The 16,607-nt window shown below is 40.5% G+C and overlaps 6 protein-coding genes across 10 annotated transcripts; 4 read left to right on the forward strand and 2 right to left on the reverse strand.

Annotated features, from left to right (window-relative positions):
• Positions 1 to 1,343: 1,343 nt before the first annotated feature.
• LOC135159880 (pentatricopeptide repeat-containing protein 2, mitochondrial-like) lies at positions 1,344 to 3,503 on the forward strand. Its single transcript, XM_064115969.1, has 5 exons — positions 1,344 to 1,547; positions 1,744 to 2,270; positions 2,423 to 2,716; positions 3,016 to 3,120; positions 3,191 to 3,503. The coding sequence occupies exons 1-5, from the start codon at positions 1,466 to 1,468 to the stop codon at positions 3,365 to 3,367; spliced, it is 1,185 nt and encodes a 394-aa protein (XP_063972039.1). The 5' UTR covers positions 1,344 to 1,465; the 3' UTR covers positions 3,368 to 3,503.
• Positions 3,504 to 3,662: 159 nt separating this feature from the next.
• LOC135159896 (pentatricopeptide repeat-containing protein 2, mitochondrial-like) lies at positions 3,663 to 5,940 on the forward strand. 4 transcript variants are annotated; one of them, XM_064115983.1, is made up of 6 exons: positions 3,693 to 3,849; positions 3,933 to 4,072; positions 4,445 to 4,944; positions 5,055 to 5,333; positions 5,414 to 5,518; positions 5,635 to 5,940. In XM_064115983.1, the coding sequence occupies exons 3-6, from the start codon at positions 4,549 to 4,551 to the stop codon at positions 5,734 to 5,736; spliced, it is 882 nt and encodes a 293-aa protein (XP_063972053.1). In that variant the 5' UTR covers positions 3,693 to 3,849; positions 3,933 to 4,072; positions 4,445 to 4,548; the 3' UTR covers positions 5,737 to 5,940. The 4 variants fall into 4 exon arrangements, with proteins under 4 accessions (XP_063972040.1, XP_063972044.1, XP_063972053.1 ...); XM_064115979.1 differs by having other exon boundaries at positions 3,933 to 4,030; XM_064115970.1 differs by lacking the exon at positions 3,933 to 4,072 and having other exon boundaries at positions 3,663 to 3,849.
• On the reverse strand, positions 5,857 to 10,938 carry LOC135173158 (superkiller complex protein 3). Of its 2 annotated transcripts, XM_064139854.1 has the most exons (6): positions 10,792 to 10,938; positions 10,546 to 10,686; positions 8,856 to 10,448; positions 7,203 to 8,520; positions 6,266 to 7,127; positions 5,857 to 6,088 (listed from the first exon to the last, which is right to left on the reverse strand). In XM_064139854.1, the coding sequence occupies exons 3-6, from the start codon at positions 10,437 to 10,439 to the stop codon at positions 5,941 to 5,943; spliced, it is 3,912 nt and encodes a 1,303-aa protein (XP_063995924.1). In that variant the 5' UTR covers positions 10,440 to 10,448; positions 10,546 to 10,686; positions 10,792 to 10,938; the 3' UTR covers positions 5,857 to 5,940. The 2 variants fall into 2 exon arrangements, with proteins under 2 accessions (XP_063995924.1, XP_063995934.1); XM_064139864.1 differs by lacking the exon at positions 10,792 to 10,938 and having other exon boundaries at positions 8,856 to 10,445; positions 10,546 to 10,689.
• A 17-nt stretch (positions 10,939 to 10,955) lies between these two features.
• LOC135159987 (glutamyl-tRNA(Gln) amidotransferase subunit C, mitochondrial) lies at positions 10,956 to 12,013 on the forward strand. Its single transcript, XM_064116095.1, has 2 exons — positions 10,956 to 11,091; positions 11,462 to 12,013. Exon 2 carries the CDS (start codon positions 11,588 to 11,590, stop codon positions 12,011 to 12,013), a length of 426 nt encoding a protein of 141 aa, XP_063972165.1. The 5' UTR covers positions 10,956 to 11,091; positions 11,462 to 11,587.
• Positions 12,010 to 13,206, forward strand: LOC135159935 (DNA polymerase subunit gamma-2, mitochondrial). Its single transcript, XM_064116000.1, has 2 exons — positions 12,010 to 12,558; positions 12,701 to 13,206. The coding sequence occupies exons 1-2, from the start codon at positions 12,010 to 12,012 to the stop codon at positions 13,139 to 13,141; spliced, it is 990 nt and encodes a 329-aa protein (XP_063972070.1). The 3' UTR covers positions 13,142 to 13,206.
• Positions 13,017 to 16,039, reverse strand: Kdelr (KDEL receptor). Its single transcript, XM_064116027.1, has 3 exons — positions 15,786 to 16,039; positions 15,467 to 15,656; positions 13,017 to 14,644 (listed from the first exon to the last, which is right to left on the reverse strand). The coding sequence occupies exons 1-3, from the start codon at positions 15,874 to 15,876 to the stop codon at positions 14,287 to 14,289; spliced, it is 639 nt and encodes a 212-aa protein (XP_063972097.1). The 5' UTR covers positions 15,877 to 16,039; the 3' UTR covers positions 13,017 to 14,286.
• Positions 16,040 to 16,607: the final 568 nt, after the last annotated feature.

A 16,607-nucleotide genomic window follows, 5' to 3' on the forward strand; every position in this document is an offset into this window, starting at 1 on the left:
CCAAGTGTTCGACGAATTTTCGAGGGCTTAATATTATAGAACGTGCGTCACGATGCACCTGCATACGTGGTGTGCATGAAAATTACTATATTCATGATTTAACTAATGCCGGATTATCCTGGTGGTGAGATGGTCATGGCACGTGTTTGTAATATTATGGAATTAATTATCAATCATGAGTGCTGGCTCGTTATACCATAATGGGGAGTGGTATTTTAGGTAAGTCTTCACCATTTGGAAAGCGCCACTGATGGATCTAATTTACACACCTGGACCTTTTTATTGTACCCCCAGATGAGCCCGATGAATGCCACGTTCTCGAGGGAGATTAAGATCTTTAAATGCATACACGATCTACTTATTACTATTTTGTTTTTCAATATTTAGCTTAGCTTATCTCCAAGACTGCAAAAATAACACAAATTTTTCTAGAAGTTGTTTTTGTTTTTCCAAGTTTAAGTATTGAACATTGTAAAAATAGTGTACAACAATAGAGTACCCTCGGTCTTGAGTTCTTGGAATTTTATTTGTAGATCTTCGTATTTTCATTCAACAAAATTGACATTCAAACCAGCAGTATACAAATTTAAATGCTTCTTCCTCCTCCAGGAAATTTACATTTTTATTATCGTTATTCGATTATTCATATCTTTTTTATTCTTAATGGTTTGTGTCATCCTCTTCGTTTATTTTAGCTTTTTATATTATTTTTATTGGCATCCTGATATTTTTAAGCTCTTGAGTTGTCAATGCAGGTGATACGAAGGGCAGGAGCAAAAATGTGAGCTGTGATACTCTTATCAATCGTTTATTCATTAAAAAACAATGTACTGCACGTCTCCAATGAAAAATAAATTGTTCGAATCCCAGACTCGAAATTAGAAATAAATAAAAAATCCTGCAAGTTCTCGATAGTCTGAATAATAATATTAATTGATGACACTCCCTTGCCTAAATTGTGTTCAGTCTAGACTCATCAAATAAAGGAACTACTCTCCTCCCATTATGTAGATAATTTAATGAGCTATTAGAGCTTCAAAGTTTAAAGTATTCATATTACCCCACAAAGTACTCAGTACAGGGTGATATTCTCAAAGCTCAAAGCAAAAAAAGGGTTTGATAATGTTCTTTTTGTCACAATTTTGACAATTAATGGTGAGAATTTCAAAGTCAAGCCAAGAAAAATATATATGTAAAAATAAAACAATGAAAAACAAAATCTTCCTCGGAGAAGAAGAATCAAACCATTGTTATTCCATCTTTTAAATTTGTTTTCAACAATTTCCGCATCCCGCCATTGACAATCATATGACGACAGCATCCGGAAAAGATTGTTCAGCGCAGTAAATGCGCAGAGGAATCAGTCTTTTGTATCACGCTTTCTGTTTTCTGTGTATACTAGACCGGCTCCAACAACCATTTCAGTCTAAAAATTGTATTTTGAAGGATTATTTAATTATTCTCGATGGCCGGGACTATCAGGTGCTTGTCTAGATTCCATCTGGGATCATTCATTAATCATGTTAACCGACAGATTCTTCTAAATGGTGAGTTATCGGTGATCTAACCTCCATTATGTAAACATTTAAAATTTGGATTTTGGGAAAATCCGTTCACCATGAATTCTATAGTTGATAAGTACTGTACCATAAAGGGTGAAAACGCCCTTTCTTTTATTCACTAATCCAATTTTGTGCGAAACGACTTTGTTCTTAAATCGAGTCTTTCTCTCTTACCTCTCAGGAAGCAGAACATTGTACACAGAGAAGAGTCTGGGTCTCGACAATTACAAAGACGCCCGGTTGAGCTACCACGAGACATACAGAAATTCTTTGGCTACGTTTAAGGACAAAATCAAGACAAATGTCTCTGATGGAAAGAGCATGATCTTCACAGAGGACTTGAAAGCCCTTTTGCACGTGGTGGAGAAGAACCCTGAGGACGTAAGTCTCCTCAAAACAGCCCTGGAAAAGTTCAACAGTCAGGACAGTGAAATAAGATTCGGGATGTTCAAGTTCGGTCCCGTAGTGATGAGGGCATTTCACTACTTGAACGAACCGTCAGTTGCACTGGAGACGTTCAAGAATCCGAAGTTCGACACATTTTACGATCAACAGACAACTTTCGCTCTCCTCACTGATCTACTATTTGAGAATGGAATGTATAAAGAAGTTCGGGAGGTTTATGAGTTGATTAGGGCGAAATCCGCCAGTGCAAATAAAAATCCTAAGTTGGTGATCAGTGTTGTAGCTCTGGCTTGTTATAAAGAGGTGATTTTTAATTATTTATCATAAGGAAAAACTGATCGATTGAGTCAATTAATAATTTAATAGGTTTGGTATATGAATAGTTCTGTTGAATGTTGGAGGGATTTCACTGATTCTGATGATGAAAATGATGTCAACTTTTTTCAATCTTCCAGAATACGAAAGAAAGTCTTGATTTTGGAGTTAAAGTGTGCAAAAACATAACTGAAAGAGGAGCCCTTCCACTTAGAAAAGTTATCTCCACATTGGCAGCATTAGCTTTAAAGCAGAATGCACCACACATTGCCTTGGAGCTCATAACAGCATGCAAGAAATCCGATTATATCTCTACCAGAACTGTGAGAGCCATGGCCCTATGTGACTTGGACAGGCTCGACGATCTTACTATTGAATTCCAATCGGCGTTGAAAAGGGGAATCGTGTCAACGAATCAATACTTCTCTGATATCGTGAGTTTATTTTCTGGAAATCTGTCTTTCTGAATGAGACAAAGTAACTCCATTAACTGTTGTTCCTCCGAGGAAAATGATGCAGTTGAAATGAATACTAAATTATTTTGAAAATCAAGATAAAATCGGTAAAATGAGATTTTTGAGATTTGGATTTCAGTCTGGCAATCTCAAGATATTGATGATTGATGATTATGTGGTTTTATCATAAAAAATGATCGAGTGAATTCATGAATTTTGAGAAATTCTAAGAACGAATTGATAGGAATTGATTCATTGAAATACTTTTTTTGCTTTAGATTCCAAAAGTTGAAGCTGCTATTCAACGAGGCAACATCAGTCCCAACGCAGAGATATGTGAATTGTTCGAGCTCATGAAAGTCAGGGAATATATTCAAAACAAGGTAATATGAGTACAGATGAAATTTTTATAAACAAATGAAAAAAATGCTTAATGTTTGACTTGCCAATCAGACGCTGGAGGAGCACATTTCTGAGCAATTAGAGAGCTATAAAAGTATGACTCTTCAATACTACAACCAAGAACATGGATCGTCACAGTTCAAGAGACAACCAGAACAGTGGAGCAGAACCTCAAGAGAACCAGCTCAAAACCGAGGGGGATACAACCAGCGATTTAACAATTTTTGAATTTGTAATTGTACTCCAACCAATGACGCTGGGTCGAATAGTATTTAATTTCTAATAAGTTAAGTAAATTCCATTCGATCCACAACGCTTTTGTGAAGTTAATGAATAAACAAATAATGGAAAAGTTTTTGTCAAATTATGCGTCTTCAAAACCCTTTTTTATGACACCCTCTGTTTTCCACAGACAATAATTATAAGATCTCAGATATTTCTCAAATATCCGCATTCGCAGGACTTGTTTTTCCTTTAATTTTTTTAAACAATGAGATTAGAATGCGAGTCACGTGACATTTGAAACCCAGTGAGATTTAGAGAAGAAAATTGGCTAGTCGCTGCGTTCACCATCCATTGCCACACCTGTCAACAATTTCAAAATCCACTAATAAACTAATTAATTAAGATGTGCGAGACAATCAGACGCCTTCCAAAGCCTCTATTGCGGTTGATCACCAGCGGTTTTACTCGTCTGTATCAGTACAACGGTGAGTTTTCAATAATTAACCTCAAATCTCACTCGAAAAGCTCAGGAAACAAGGAAAACTTTTCTTACTCTTTACGTTTCAAGTCCAAATCCCCTGGGCCATGCATTCATCAGTGTGTACAGCAGAATATGTAGCTATCAATGACGCCATGAACATTGAGCTAGATCATCTCCAATGCAAGGTATTAAAGATTAGTGGCTCTACAATTTCTCCCGAGATCCAGGTTGGCTGTTACGATCATTGTTCATGTATCTCAAATTAAGAAAAGAATATTTTTCTCTCGTTTATCAACAAACACGACAATCAAATCTGATCAATTGTTGATCAACTGGCGAAGAATGATAAATCAATCCCAGGGGATAATTGTTCTAAGATCCCTTTCATCGATTTTGCCCAGAACTTTAAAGTTTAATCCTTAAAATTTCTTGTATCCATAATCTTCTGATGAAATTGACCAACTTTTTTAAGTCATTGACATAAATATTCAAAAACGATGTTTATTTTAGTACCTTCTGTAAATCTGTGCAACAATACTGTATTTTTTAACAGAAAAAAAAATAAAAGGTTCAATGCTTACACTAAACAAAATCACCAGGACGCAGGTGCCTATACACAGATACTGCCCTGGACCTCGTCGACTACAAAAATGCCCGGATCACTGCCCAGGTCCTCGGTAATCCTGATGTCTTCAAGGACACAATGAAGATAATATTGAAAAATGAGGAGAACCAAGTGGGAGTAGCAGACCTCAGGAAGTTGTTGCACATCATTGAGAAGAACGAGGGTGACATATGTCTTCTGAAGACGATGCTGGAGAGATACAATCAGCAGGATAATGAGGACAGTGATTACCTGATCGGCCCAGTCGTCATGAGAGCCCTCCATTACTTGGACGAACCTTTACTTGCCCTGGAGGCAGCCACAGACCCCAAATTCAAAATGCTCTACGATCAACCAAAAACTTTTGCCATTCTAGTGGATCTGCTCTACGAGCATAAAATGTACAAAGAAGTTCGCGACGTTTACAGTTTTCTCAGACACAGGCCTGTTAGCAAATTGGTGATTTCAATCGTTGCCATGGCGTGCTATAAAGAGGTGAATTCCTTATTTTCATTCCTCTTTGAAGGAAGAAATTACCTAGTTTCTTTCCAAAGAAATCCTTTCAAACCTACTGTAAAATAATGTACTTTGTCTTCTATTCTCAGAACACCCCAGAGAGCTTAGAATTTGCCATGCAAATGTGGAAGGATGTTTGCAGTAAAAGCAAGCCGTTGAGGAGGACAATAGTAACACTGACCGCTCTAGCACTCAATCAGAATCAACCTGAGATTGCTCTAAACATCATCGCACATTGTCATAACTTCAACTCCATCTCCGTGAGATCCACCAAAGTCATGGCTCTTTGTGATTTGGACCAGTTGGACAAAGTGTTGGTGGACTTTAGACATGCCTTAGGACATAACAGTTATTACCTAGCTGATGTCGTGAGTCACTTTCCCGTTATTCATCCATGTTAGTCGATCTTTGTCATTTATGGACTTATTATTTGGAATATTTGGAATAGGGTAGCAAATTCAAGGCTGCTGTGAGACGATTGAACCTCAAACCAGAGGAAGAAATTCGGAACGTTTTCCATACTTTGCAACTTCGACGTGCCATTCAATCTCTGGTAATTTAGACAATTTTTAATGAATTAAACACCCGAGTAATTCTTTAATTTCTGCATGTTTTTCTCGTGTGTAATATTTTTTAATCAAATAATGAGAAAATTTTTTGCAACTCCAGTGCAACTCCAGGAAGACAATAATAAATAAATTATATCGAAATGTTATGCAGACCCTCGACGAGTACATCTCCACTCCTATAGACGTTTCGAAGAGACCGTAATCATCACCTCAGAGGAACACCATTGAACTAGACAGCCGAAAACTCGAAGACTGTTCGGGAACCTGGGATTTTTGCTATCGAAGCAAGACTGTTACAGATGATTCAACTAACATCACTAGGAACTTTTCGATCGTGTCATATTTATTGAGTGTTTATTTGAATCTTTTACATAAAAAATAACTCCCCTGCGAGTAAAGACGAAAATTAATGAACTGGTGTTATGTTCATCAATTGATTGTAGTTATTTGTGAGCCATTCATCCATCACTGGTGTGATTTCGAATTGTTTTCGAATTACCTGGATGAGATCTGCCAACCACGTAGTTTTCGGAGTTGCATTATTCTTTCCACAACTGTAATAAAATGTATTAGTGAAAATTGATGGTGGTATACCAGAGAATGGTGTAATCGGTCGTGATCATGGATTACTGGTGTAATTAATTATCGTGCCATTAATGTATTTACGTATCACAAGTAAAAAATCGGTACTTTACGGAGAGAGAAATTCGGAAATCAAGCTTTTAACTCACCTGGGGGATAGTGCAACGACAAGATTGGCCCAGCTCTCAGCACTCCCCGGGAAGGAGTGAACAGTTTTCTGTACAGCTCTCAGTCCCTTCTCCCGATCCATAGCCAACTGTCCTAAAGAAGAGATGCACGCCACCTGGGCGACAGCAACTGTTGACGTTTTCCTCCCCAGGAACAGTGTCTTCTGCGCGCAATTTCCAAAATTGGCGTAATTTGTCTCAAGTAGAATTCTCACAAGTCCCACCCATGATCCCACATCCTCAGGATGTCGATGTACAGCCTTGGAGATCACCCTGACAGCTCCCCCGACATCGTCATTAGTGAGACATAAGTAAGCAGTAAGAATGGCTACGTGATGTCTGTATTCAGGATCATCCTTGTAAGCCTGTAGTTCATTCAGCACTAAACTAGTGAGATTGTAGTCCTCGTGGAGGAGTCCGAGTGCTGCAGAGGCGAGGAGCCCAGCAACTATGGGCGGTTGGATCTGTATACACTGATAGAGAAGGGTTTTAACTTGATCGGCACCCTGGAACATATAAGACATAGCTGCCATGGCGCAGAGCACATGAGCCTCATCAGATCCAGCATCGGCCAGCGAATGCAGAGCTGTCCCATACGCTTCATAGGATTCCTCGTACTTTGCGGCCTTAAAAAGGGCCAGGGCCAGCTGGCAGTGAGACCGGAAGCTCGGGGTCTTCGTCTCCTGACACATCTTCACGGCTTTCTCATACTCCCCCAGGTGAACCAAAACTCTGGCATAGTTCACTCGAGCCATGTCTTGGTGCTTCTCGTCGGAGAGGTTCAGGGCATGAGAGAATTGCTCTGCGGCGGAACGCATCAGCTTCTGTCGCTCCAGTAGCAGACCTAGCATTTTATCAGTTTCATTATTCAATTAAAAAAAAACATCTTCATCTCTATTTTCGGTAAAAAAAAACATACCTAAGGCGTTTCTCCCATACATAGATTCAGGTTTCCTCTCAATGTACCATGTCATTGCATCAATGGCCACGGAGATAGCATGCATATTAACAATGGTATAGTTGTAGAGAGGATCCTTCTTAGCATCAGGGTTGAGGATGGTCGTTAGCACCCAGTGAGCGTACCCAACAGCAGCTTGAGGATGATAACCCAGTTGTGTGGCATGTCTGAACAAATCCATCGCCTCCTTCCTGTCGACGGACTCTGCAATGAGCCCCTGGCCGATCCAACTGTTTTTATATTCTGGATCAGCCCGTTGGGCCTTGGAGAAGGCTTCATTGGCCTTGTAGGGATCTCCCAGGTAGAGGTAGAGAGTCCCCAGGTTAGTCCAGATGGTGGCATTGTTCGGTTCTCTGTCAATCGCCATTATCCAGCAGTGCTGAGCCAGAGCATAGTTCTTTATCTCATCGGTCATGCAGATCACTCCTAAGATGTTCCAATGGACCCATGTAGAACTGTTCAATCGAACTGCTTGTTTCGCTGCTGCCAGACTCTTCTCGGCTGTAGCCACGGGGTCAGTGGTGACGCCGAAACGCAACTGCGAGAGATAGCAGCAGGCCAAGTCATGCCAAAGGAAGGATGAGTCTTTGGAGATACTCAATGCTCGACAGAAACATCTCGCAGAGAGTGAAAATAGTTCAGCCCTTCCAATGTGGACTTTCGTCTCGGTGCAATCAGTTTTAAAAAATTTTCCAGCCACTGCAAGAGAGCAAAATTTATCAGGGAAGTTTGCCACCATGTAACAAGCATCACCCAGTAACTTCCAGATGCACGATAGATTAGACTTCTCAACAACGGCATCGGTGAGACTGTCCACAGCCTGCTGAATGTTTATTAGTGCTCGCCCCAGTAATTGGGCCTTCGAGTGTTCCCTAGCCAGACCCAGACAGGTCTCCGCGAGGCCCTTGAGAGCGGGAATATACCTTTGCTCTTGACTGAGCACCTGAAGAAATGCTTCCTTAGCTTCAATGTGTCTCCCCAGCACCAGATTTATGTTCGCTGTCTGGATCATGGGGTAGAGAGAGCCCGGGGAGAGTTCTAGAGCTCGTTGATACGACCTTAGGGCTGATGTGTGGGCCCCTCTCGCCCAATATGCGTCAGCCAGTGATTCCCAGCAGTGATTGTCGGTTAGATCAACTTTTATCACGTACCTGAGGGAATTTATAGCCTCACGTGTTTCACCCTCGTCCAATTGCTGTAAACCGAGTTGCAACCAAGCCCATTTCGGCCCTCCATCCTTTGCGCTAGTCATTCGCTTGAGCATCTGCATATTCGCCTCCTAAAAATTAGTATTTTGATGACTGGAGCTACAGAATAGCTACAGAAACTTGAAAAGTGATATTCAGTAGCGAAGTCATCATCAACGGAGTTAAGCCCATTCTAGTTCTCATTTATTCTCTGGCAAATGTCCCCCAACTACGACAGATACATCAACATTAGTGTTTTTTGGATAACTTACAGGAAAAAAGCTCTTCACCGGATCTTTCGCTATCCCCCTTTAATTTCGATATATATTCCAAGGATGAAATCAACGGCATCTGGCTGACAACTTTGCTACAGAAATATCTCTTTGAAGAGAAGACCAGGAAAAATTCGAATAATTTCATAAATTACACTATTCTTTAGCAGTCGATAAGCAGTACTCAGTCCGGCTCCGGCCTCATCATTATTCGGAATGATCCTCAATACCCTCTGATAGCACTTACTCGCTTTCTCCAGATCTCCCCCTTTTTCCCTATAGTAGTGCCCCAGCCACATGAGACACTGCCAGTGATTCGAGTCCGCATGCAGTCCCTTCAAAAATGCCATATGTGCATGATTAAAGTTCGACAATGTCCAGTTAATTTCTCCAAACATGAACCAAGCTTCAGAGGTCTCCAGCACACTCCCAAGAACATCGACCGCCTCCTCATAACGCTCCTCATTCTTCAACACTTGAGCTCGCAGTATTGTCCCCACCCCTCTTGTCTCAGGATCATTCTCAAGGTCATCCAATGCAATCATGGTGTCTGGATCCTCCAGAAGTACCTTCGCCCTAGCTAACAGAACCTTGGCACTCTTTAAAGAATCTCCCTCCATCAATTCCTTGCAAATCTTTACGGCATCGGGACACCTACTCCTGTTTCCCCCTCTGACAACAGCTTCAACGAAAATCATATCGATCCTTCGCTTCAGCTCAACATGTTTATTCTTCAGATACTTCGAGGCCTCCAAAGCTGCACTCTCTGCGTCTTCCCAGCAGTAAAGAATTTGATTAGCTTCAGCCAAGGCAATCCATGCGTAAAACTGTTTAGGATTAATGGCAACAACCTGATTCAATAAATCCCTGGCGTCTATCACATTATTCTCCTGCCAGAGGTGCATAGCCTTCGCGAAGAATCCTAGGTACGATCCCTCGTCCGCTTGGAAAAGATCGTTGTAAAAGAAATCAATTTGCATTCCCCTGGAGAAATCCATTCCCTCAATTACCTTCTGCTCGGCGTAAACCTTGCAAATCCACTCCAGAGGAGCCAGGTCCCTGGGGTAGGTGTGATGCATTTTAGCAGCAGCACTCAGGAGACAATCAAATTGTTGGGAGACAAACAGGAACTTCAAGTACTGTCTGGAGCACTCGTGGTGGTTCGAGAACGATTCGTTTTGTGTAATCGAGGCTGCGGATGTCTGGTATATCTCAGGATATTCCGCAGAAAGTTCTGGGAATTTCAGGAAGATATTCCCTAGACATTCGTTAATACTTTTTACTTCCTCTGGACTACATTCATTCCTCACAGCCCATAATGTCTCAATTGACTGACTCGTGAGGACTGGGTCTTTCACGTTGATCGCTAGTTTGGATATTTCATTTGGGTACGTGGAGAGTCTTGGAGATGTCTTGCTGATTCGTATCAATTGACAGTAGACCGGAATCAGTTCACGCCAGGTGTCGACGTCATTCGGCTCTTTTTCATAATAGGCTGCCAGGCCTTGATACGCGAGAGGATTCTCCGGCTGGAGCTCGGCGGCTTTTTTCAGGGCCAGGGGTACTTGGGACTTGTAATCTTCCAGACCCTTCATGGCACCAGCAAGCCCCAACAGGGCTTGGTAATTGCTCTTGTCTTCTTTCAGGAGTTTCTGGCATATCTTCAAGGCCTCACTGTAGTGACCATCTTTGATTAGAGTTTTAGCCTCTTTCAAGGCCACCTTAGGCTCCTTCGACATTATTACCTGCTGAGAAAATCGTAAATGCAATTGCAATTCCCCAAAAATTTAATAATTAGCAGTGGAAGTCAAGAGATCTTGAGAAAATAGTGACGGTGTTAATTACATTGGCAGAAATTGCTTCGATATTCCTTGAGTTTTTGCAGCACGAAAGTACATTAAATTCAATTATTTGCTTCCTTGATGTTACACAAGTTTTTTACCCATTAACACCAACACAGGAAAAACAATTGATCTTGACAAATCTCTAGAGTTCGAAATTTTGCTATTTAAAGAGATATAGTTGAATGTTTCTATGATAGTCAACAACCTAACCCATTCTGAAAATACTCGAAAAATACATATTCTTTACCTAGACTAGAGTGATGGACAATACCGAATGAAATTGTGATGAACGTAAATTCTGAACAATAATCGCTGATGACCGGGAAGTAGATAATATTTTAGAGTTTATAAAAATACGGTTTGGTGTGTTATTGTTTCAAGCCGCAGGCAGTTGCTTGTCCATCTGTGAACGATGCTACGAAGTTAGTTCAAGGTGTCGTAATCACCTGATTCAATTCACCATGTGTTTTGATTCGGATAACCTGTGAAGTAAATAAAGCAAACATATCCAAGAGTGAAAACCCTCGTCGATACTCAACGTTCTAAAGTAAGAATTGATTTCATTGTTTTTATAAATTGAATTGAAAATGTTGAAATGCTATGTAAAAATGAGAAAATGCCAAAGCCGGTTTTTAAGGCGCCGGTTTCCTCACAATCTATTCCTTTAATTAAAATCTTTAAATTTGTAACAGCAGGGATGATTGTTAATATGTAATTAATACTCGCAAGAAATTGATTTTTTTACGACACTCATTAAGCATCAGACTCAATTTATACACAAAACGGTTTAGGATGTGCAGGTTTTCTTTTTCCTCGCTTTAAAAATGTTTAATTTACTTTTAATCTCAGAACGAGGTATTTATATGTCATAATCCTACTCTCGACGAAGCTTTGATGCTAATTTCTCTTCTCTCCAGTGAATCAAGAGCCACCAAGTCAAGCAAACTGATTAAAGACCGACATAACCGATAAATAAAAGCTTCACATCAACTGATAATGCCTCGATCTACCAGGTAATCACCAATACAGCACTCGCATCACCAATGGATCTCCGCAAGCTGCCCCTGCGCCATTTAAACCATCTCCTAGCAGTTCGATCCCCATCAGTCTCCCAAATTCGCACTCAGAGAGTAGTTGCAAACGAGAAGAGCCCCGAGGCCTCGAATCCCCAAATAAAAATCAGCAAAGAGACAATTAAAAAATTGGAGAGACTGTCCCTAGTGGATTTCGGTAACGAGGCAGGAATAAATCGTCTCGAGGCTGCGATAAAATTTGCGGAGAAGCTCAAGGACTTTCCAATTGATGACAAAGTCGAACCCCTGTACTGCGTTCTGGAGAAGGAGTGTCTTCGTTTACGAGAAGACAAAGTAACAGAGGGTGGGTACAGAGAAAAGATCCTGAAGAACGCAACAGTAACTGAGGAGGAATATTTCGTGGCGCCTCCCGGGAATATTCCCCTAGAGCAATGACATTAGAAAGAATACTGAAGGACCTGGGAACTGGCTTCCTGAGTTTGGAGAGGGGATTTGTCTTTGGCCCCCAGGGGCAACTACTTCGGAGGAACATCGAGGAGCTTTGGTACAGGTACTGCGTCGTTCAACCATCTTATAATGTCTTCCTGTCAGCTCCAGACAGGATTTCCGAGACTTTGGAGACCTTGCAAAGAGTAGGGGCTCTGTACAAGCCGTTTGGAATGGCTGTTCTGGAGGAGTCGAAGGTTGGTTGGAATGGTAATGTCATCTCCGAGAACTGTAAGCTGCCCTCCCACAGGGTGGGGAAGGTGACGGTGGTGACGGAGGCCGCTGAAGGAAAGGACTTGTATCACAGGAAACAGAGGGAGAGGAAGGTCTGGTGGAGGAAGTTTTCTAGAGAACCAAAGAGATTTCAGTTAACAGAGGCCAAAAGGATCAACAAGAATAAGGAAGTCATCGAGATCGAGGCCCAGTTTTCATTTGGAGGAGTTGTGGTGGAGACTATCTGCCATCAGCAGGATGTTAAGAAGATTTTTAAAGAGGTAATTGATGATTGATTATCTGAGGTTTGATTGAGAGAATATAAAGTTCGAATTTTAGCGGTCTTTATTAGGGTGTCTACAATCAAGTCTATCAATTGACAGGATCACAGTGCGTAATGTTGATTCCAATTTTCATTTGCAGCAAAATGAAATTGAAAACTCACTGGGAGATGTCCACATAGTTGAACACATGACATCACTAGACTGGGCTTGTCTAACTTTTCTCTGCGACGCCTACACTCCCTCTGATACCCACACTCCCTGCCAGTTGAAACTTCACCCTAAGTTCTCCCCCTACAAGGTGGGATTTCAAATTCTTCCCTCTGATGATCCAGACTCCAAATCTCAGGAAAAGTCTCGCCTGCTTCTCTACCTGAACACTCTCCTGAAGGCAGAAGGAATCGAGACAGTGGTGGCAACGAGTGAAAAAGGAATGGAGACTCTCCAGGTTCCTCTGATTGTCGTCGTAGACGACATGACTCTTCAGAATGGGCTCATCAGGGTCTGGAGCCAGCTGACAACCCTCCACGAGACAATCCATATGACAGACCTGATAAAATATGTGTCATCTCGATGCAGATAATAAAAAACACAATTACGTTGTAGTCATTGTTTTAATTACTTTCAATAAAAATAGAACAACTTAAATATTACGGGCAGACAGAAACGTATGTGTATTTTTCAGTTACTCCATAATAATTACTTTTAATTAATAATATCTACTATTGGAGGAGAGTGGGGGAAACAGATACCTTCGATTTTTTCAATAATAATAATTCACCAATTTTTGGCTCAATACCTACCAAATATTTCAAGTAGTCAATATTAATTGGATATTTTGAAAAACTGGGGAATTTATAGGAAACAGGAAATTTCCTCTATTTTATCAAATTTTTTCGTGCCTAATGTTGTTCTGGAACATTTTTTATGCCAAATATCTCAAACCCCAAGAGAGCAAAATTTTCCTTTCCACATTTTTTCAGTAGAGAAAAAACAAAACCTGTAAAACAGAGATTTACATAATTCTTTTATTTCTCTAAATTTTCGAGATTTTTCCTCAGATACCCCGAGAAATTTTTTAAAATTCTTAGGGCCAATCGTGAGTCTCAGGTGACTGCTGACTCAATGAATTTATTTGAGTGACTAATAGTTCAAAAGAATGTCGAAAGTATTCGTATCCCCTCAGCTCTCTCAACATCCCGCGAAGCGCTCGATTGACGTGATTGACACTTTAAACGCGCGCCTTTGTTATTTTCTCAGTAAGAAATTTTTCTCCCGATGAATTTGAAAATTTCCATCGCCGTAGACACTCACCACCAGTTTCTAAAGTATTTACAAGAGGTTGGAGGGAGGGAAGAGGATGCATGAAAAAATCGGATGATACGTGAGAAATTGAAGGGGATTTGGCTCAGGTAGAGCACAGGGAAAATGCATTCGGATGAATTTTGAATCTTGAATAAAATGTCTTGAGAATTTTTTTTTTTATTTCACTCTGACGAGCCGATCTATCCTCATTTCCCCCCGCGAAAAGATGAAAACTTGTGCGAATTTTCGTTATAATGGTTCAAGACATTGACCTTGAACAATCCCCTCACTCACTCGATGATTCTAACGGCGTGCCAGGTCAGTAGTAGCAATAACTGCATTCAGTAATTGATTTTGTCGAGATTTTTTTTTTCACGAAATAAATGTAATTAAATGATTTTATATTCAATTCACTCATTGTGGCTAAGCTGGTAACTGAAGTTTCTTGCCCTTGAGTACTTTGGTAATATACAAATAGAAGAAATCGCAGTACAGTACAGTCTGTACACCACCCGCGACAATGGCAATGAGATCGTAGTGATCTTCGGCGTAGTAACGATACACCCAGTTTAGGAGATAGAGGCCGCGGTATGAGCCAAGGGCGAAGAGGTAGTGGCTTGTAATACTCTCGGCTTCACCAGTCTTCGAGACCAAGAATAATTGGGGCAATATTGCCACTGATTCGAGGTAAATACTGAAAGTCCAGAGGATCTCCAGGGGGGTGAACTCGTGGTTGATGAGAAGGGCGAGAACCAGAGCTGGGGCTATCAAAAATTCAATCCTGGAAGATGAAACGAAAATTAAGATTATTTATCAGAGCAACAGGATCCCTAGGAAATGTATGAAATATTTTTTACCAACTTTTCAATTTATCAAATTTACGTACTCAGCATGCAAAGTTCCCTGGCAGAAAATACTTTATCAAATAAAAAATTAATAACTAATTCCATTGAGTCTTGAGCAAATCTTCTTTCTCAGGATAGTCCAGAGACCAGAAGAGTTAGAGAATTCGTCTCTACCCTTGAACCTCTTACAGAAATCGTAAATTTTTTTGGGAACGCATAACTTGTCCAGAACTTTTACGAGTTCTTCGAAAATTCTCCAAATGGAATTTCCCCACTAAATTACTGGAGCTAAATGAGACCCGATTGTGAACAAAAGGTAATGACCTCTTCAATCCTTTACGGAAATGAGATAATCTTTGTGATAGCCCCCAACTAACGTCCATGGACTTGATCTTTGAACACTAAAAGAAGTTAAAAGTTCATTTTGCCCCACCTTCAGCTTTTTATTCATCACGCAACTTTCAAGAGTCCCTCCAAACATTTTCCACATGTAATTCGCATCATCCACCTGGTGATCTCGTTGCACCACTCAATGTTTACGAGTTGACGGTGCTAACCGAGCACTTGGGACTTGTTTTGACATGTCAATAGCTCCTAACTTTCTTGCAAAAAGTGATATTTGTCCATGAAGAGGACAATTATTACTTTATAATGACACTAGATTGCATTCTACCCCTAAACTTGCTCCTCAGTCATAAACATTTGCAAAAATTCATTACCCATTTGACACCAATCCCCTCTAATCAATAATTACTCACCGGAACGAGTCATGATTGTGATCGTAGGTCGCCTTGAATTTGACATACATCAAGAAGATAGTAGCCACTGAGGCACTAATGAAGATAAACTTCATAAACGTGTTGTATGCCGAAATGTAGGTGGTGAAGAGATCGAGATATCTCGTGATGTACACAATGGCAAAAAGTATCTGGGATTTTCCGCTTATGCCTTTGAAAAAAAATTGATAAACATTACAATTATGCAAATAATACTCTAGTCGACATACTTATTTGTTAATGACCCATGAGATCCACGGATTATTGAACGTGGAAAACATTGCTCCGAAATAACACTTACCGGCACAACTCCTGGTAGTCCATATTTTAAGCAATAGAACTATGATCGCTAGGAGATGCGATAAATCACCGAGCAATCGGAATATGTTCATGTCGCGGGACTATCGACGCTGGGACCAATAATTCAGTGGTTAATTGTTGGGATTTTTGTGGTTAAAACACGGGGGTATTGGACGAGAGACTCACGCACAACCGCACAAATCGACAGCCACGGCACACAAATATGACGTGGCTATGGGAATTGTGCTTACACAAAAGCATTCGGCAGATGGCCGTCTGATGTCACGTACGAACAGCCGAGTGGTGGCGAATGATGAGCTTATGTTTTTGAGGTGGATCATAACATAATGTTATTTATCCATTACCATTGTTGTTTTTCATTATTTCGTTTCTAATTATGAGGTTGATACGCCAACTCTCCTCCATTTTTAATTTTTAATGATAAAAAATCATCGATTATTCGGAATTCGTTATTGAGACGAATAAAATCATCTGAACCGGTGAAAACATCAACTTCTCCGGGTCGACAGGGGGGGGAGGGGTCAACTGTTTTACCGACGTTTTAATTCTTAATAAATACGTCAAAATTAAATAAAATAACGTTACTCCGAAGGAACACACTCTGACAAAGTGAAAAAGAGCACAGCTGGGATAATTTTTTGAGAACGTTATTGAAGAATGAAAAATACTTTTTAAATTATTTCAGGAGAACTGCCATGCAACTGTCGGTAATCCCTCTCCCGCGTTCCATTCAAAATGACAAATTTGGGAAGTTTTCGGGATAGAGTAAAAGACAAGAACACTTCCTGGAAAATTACCCCAT

This window comes from Diachasmimorpha longicaudata, chromosome 1 (genome assembly GCF_034640455.1).
Source record: "Diachasmimorpha longicaudata isolate KC_UGA_2023 chromosome 1, iyDiaLong2, whole genome shotgun sequence".
NCBI classification, from domain to species: Eukaryota; Metazoa; Arthropoda; class Insecta; order Hymenoptera; family Braconidae; genus Diachasmimorpha; species Diachasmimorpha longicaudata.

What these genes read in the sequence shown, in the direction of transcription:
- LOC135159987 (XM_064116095.1), top strand. Translation starts at nt 11,588, where the DNA reads ATGGATCTCCGCAAGCTGCCCCTGCGCCATTTAAACCATCTCCTAGCA.
- LOC135159896 (XM_064115970.1), top strand. Translation starts at nt 3,768, where the DNA reads ATGTGCGAGACAATCAGACGCCTTCCAAAGCCTCTATTGCGGTTGATC. An exon ending in GTTATTACCTAGCTGATGTC is followed by an intron (nt 5,334 to 5,413) that starts GTGAGTCACTTT and finishes TATTTGGAATAG; the next exon opens with GGTAGCAAATTCAAGGCTGC. An exon ending in GACGTGCCATTCAATCTCTG is followed by an intron (nt 5,519 to 5,634) that starts GTAATTTAGACA and finishes TTGCAACTCCAG; the next exon opens with TGCAACTCCAGGAAGACAAT.
- Kdelr (XM_064116027.1), bottom strand. Translation starts at nt 15,876, where the DNA reads ATGAACATATTCCGATTGCTCGGTGATTTATCGCATCTCCTAGCGATC. An exon ending in GACTACCAGGAGTTGTGCCG is followed by an intron (nt 15,657 to 15,785) that starts GTAAGTGTTATT and finishes TTTTTTTCAAAG; the next exon opens with GCATAAGCGGAAAATCCCAG. An exon ending in CACAATCATGACTCGTTCCG is followed by an intron (nt 14,645 to 15,466) that starts GTGAGTAATTAT and finishes TTCATCTTCCAG; the next exon opens with GATTGAATTTTTGATAGCCC.
- LOC135173158 (XM_064139854.1), bottom strand. Translation starts at nt 10,439, where the DNA reads ATGTCGAAGGAGCCTAAGGTGGCCTTGAAAGAGGCTAAAACTCTAATC. An exon ending in ATCGACTGCTAAAGAATAGT is followed by an intron (nt 8,521 to 8,855) that starts GTAATTTATGAA and finishes ACTAATTTTTAG; the next exon opens with GAGGCGAATATGCAGATGCT. An exon ending in GTATGGGAGAAACGCCTTAG is followed by an intron (nt 7,128 to 7,202) that starts GTATGTTTTTTT and finishes ATAAAATGCTAG; the next exon opens with GTCTGCTACTGGAGCGACAG.
- LOC135159880 (XM_064115969.1), top strand. Translation starts at nt 1,466, where the DNA reads ATGGCCGGGACTATCAGGTGCTTGTCTAGATTCCATCTGGGATCATTC. An exon ending in CCGACAGATTCTTCTAAATG is followed by an intron (nt 1,548 to 1,743) that starts GTGAGTTATCGG and finishes CTTACCTCTCAG; the next exon opens with GAAGCAGAACATTGTACACA. An exon ending in CTCTGGCTTGTTATAAAGAG is followed by an intron (nt 2,271 to 2,422) that starts GTGATTTTTAAT and finishes TCAATCTTCCAG; the next exon opens with AATACGAAAGAAAGTCTTGA.
- LOC135159935 (XM_064116000.1), top strand. Translation starts at nt 12,010, where the DNA reads ATGACATTAGAAAGAATACTGAAGGACCTGGGAACTGGCTTCCTGAGT. An exon ending in TTAAGAAGATTTTTAAAGAG is followed by an intron (nt 12,559 to 12,700) that starts GTAATTGATGAT and finishes TTTCATTTGCAG; the next exon opens with CAAAATGAAATTGAAAACTC.